This window comes from Aplysia californica, unplaced genomic scaffold, assembly GCF_000002075.1.
Source record: "Aplysia californica isolate F4 #8 unplaced genomic scaffold, AplCal3.0 scaffold00893, whole genome shotgun sequence".
In the NCBI taxonomy this organism is placed as follows: Eukaryota; Metazoa; Mollusca; class Gastropoda; order Aplysiida; family Aplysiidae; genus Aplysia; species Aplysia californica.
Window position 1 is genome coordinate 274,528 of NW_004798163.1, and position 1,863 is coordinate 276,390.

The 1,863-nt window shown below is 52.2% G+C and overlaps 1 protein-coding gene across 1 annotated transcript in view; it reads right to left on the reverse strand.

The window, feature by feature from the left end:
• LOC118478732 overlaps positions 1–1,863 on the reverse strand; it is a gene marked incomplete at its 5' end in the record, with an annotated part of 17,177 nt that overhangs the window by 4,515 nt on the left and 10,799 nt on the right. The window contains 2 exon segments of the mRNA XM_035972897.1: positions 5–76; positions 1,733–1,808. Of these exon segments, the coding sequence (XP_035828790.1) occupies positions 5–76; positions 1,733–1,808 (148 nt within the window).

The window sequence follows — 1,863 nt, forward strand, 5'->3', positions numbered from 1 at the left end:
CCGCTGTTGTTGCTGCATTGACTGATGCTGATGGTGGGGTGGGGTGAGCGTTGGTGGGAGGTCCGCCGGGGATTGTCTGTGGGAGGGGGGGAGGGAGAGGTTTGGTTGTTTGGTTGTTTGTTTGTTTGTTTGTTTGTTTGAGCAAAGAGAAGCACATCGACACAATAACGGTCATTTAGTGCTGGGAAAAAGTAAGACAGACAGACAGAAACAACAGAGTGGAAAGTAAAGAAGTAGGACCTACCAGTGACACCCTCCAACCACCCACACAGAAGTAGGAACATGTTTTTCCTGTTTCTCTTCTTTTCCATCCTATCATACACACAACACACCACATGACACACAACACACGACACACAACACACGACACACAACACACCACATGACACGCAACACACGACACACGACACACAACACACCACACGACACACAACACACGACACACAACACACCACATGACACACAACACACGACATACGACACACCACACGACACACAACACACGACACACAACACACCACACGACACACGACACACCACACGACACACAACACACAACACACCACACGACACACAACACACGGCACACAGCACACGACACACAACACACGACACACACCACACGACACACAACACATGGCACACAGCACACGACACACAACACACGACACACAACACACGACACACAACACACAACACAACACACGACACACAACACACGGCACACAGCACACGACACACAACACACGACACACACCACACGACACACAACACATGGCACACAGCACACGACACACAACACACGACACACAACACACGACACACAACACACAACACAACACACGACACACAACACACGGCACACAGCACACGACACACAACACACGCCACACAACACACGACACACAACACACCACACGACACACAACACACCACACAACACACCACACGACACACAACACACAACACACCACACGACACACAACACACCACACAACACACGACACACAACACACGGCACACAACACACGACACACAACACACCACACGACACATAATACACGGCACACAGCACACGACACACAACACACGACACACACCACACGACACACACAACACGACACACACCATACGACACACGACACATAACACACACCACACGACACACGACACACGGCACACGACACACGACACACAGCAAACGACACACAACACACGACACACCACACGACACACAACACACCACACGACACACAACACACCACACACCACACGACACACAACACACGACACACAACACACCACACGACACATAACACACGGCACATAACACACGACACACAACACACGACACACAACACACCACACGACACATAACACACGGCACACAACGCACGACACACAACACACGACACACAACACACGACACACAACACACCGCACGACACACAACACACGACACATAACACACGGCACACAACACACGACACATAACACACGGCACACAACACACGACACACAGCACACAACACACAACACGACACATAACACACAGCACACGACACACAACACACGGCACACACCACACGACACACGACACACACAACACGACACACGACACACACCACACGACACACGACACACGACACACACCACACGACACACATCACACGACACACGACACACACCACACGACACACGACACACAACACACAGCACACGACACACGTACTCTGTATAAGCACCAGCTGTAGCCCCGGAGACTGGAGGAGAGTAGCTCGGCGCAGTTGCTCTGTTGTGATGGGTTCCTGAGAGGAGGGTGGGGGAGAGGGAGGTGAGTGAGGGGAGGGGAGGGGGTGAGGG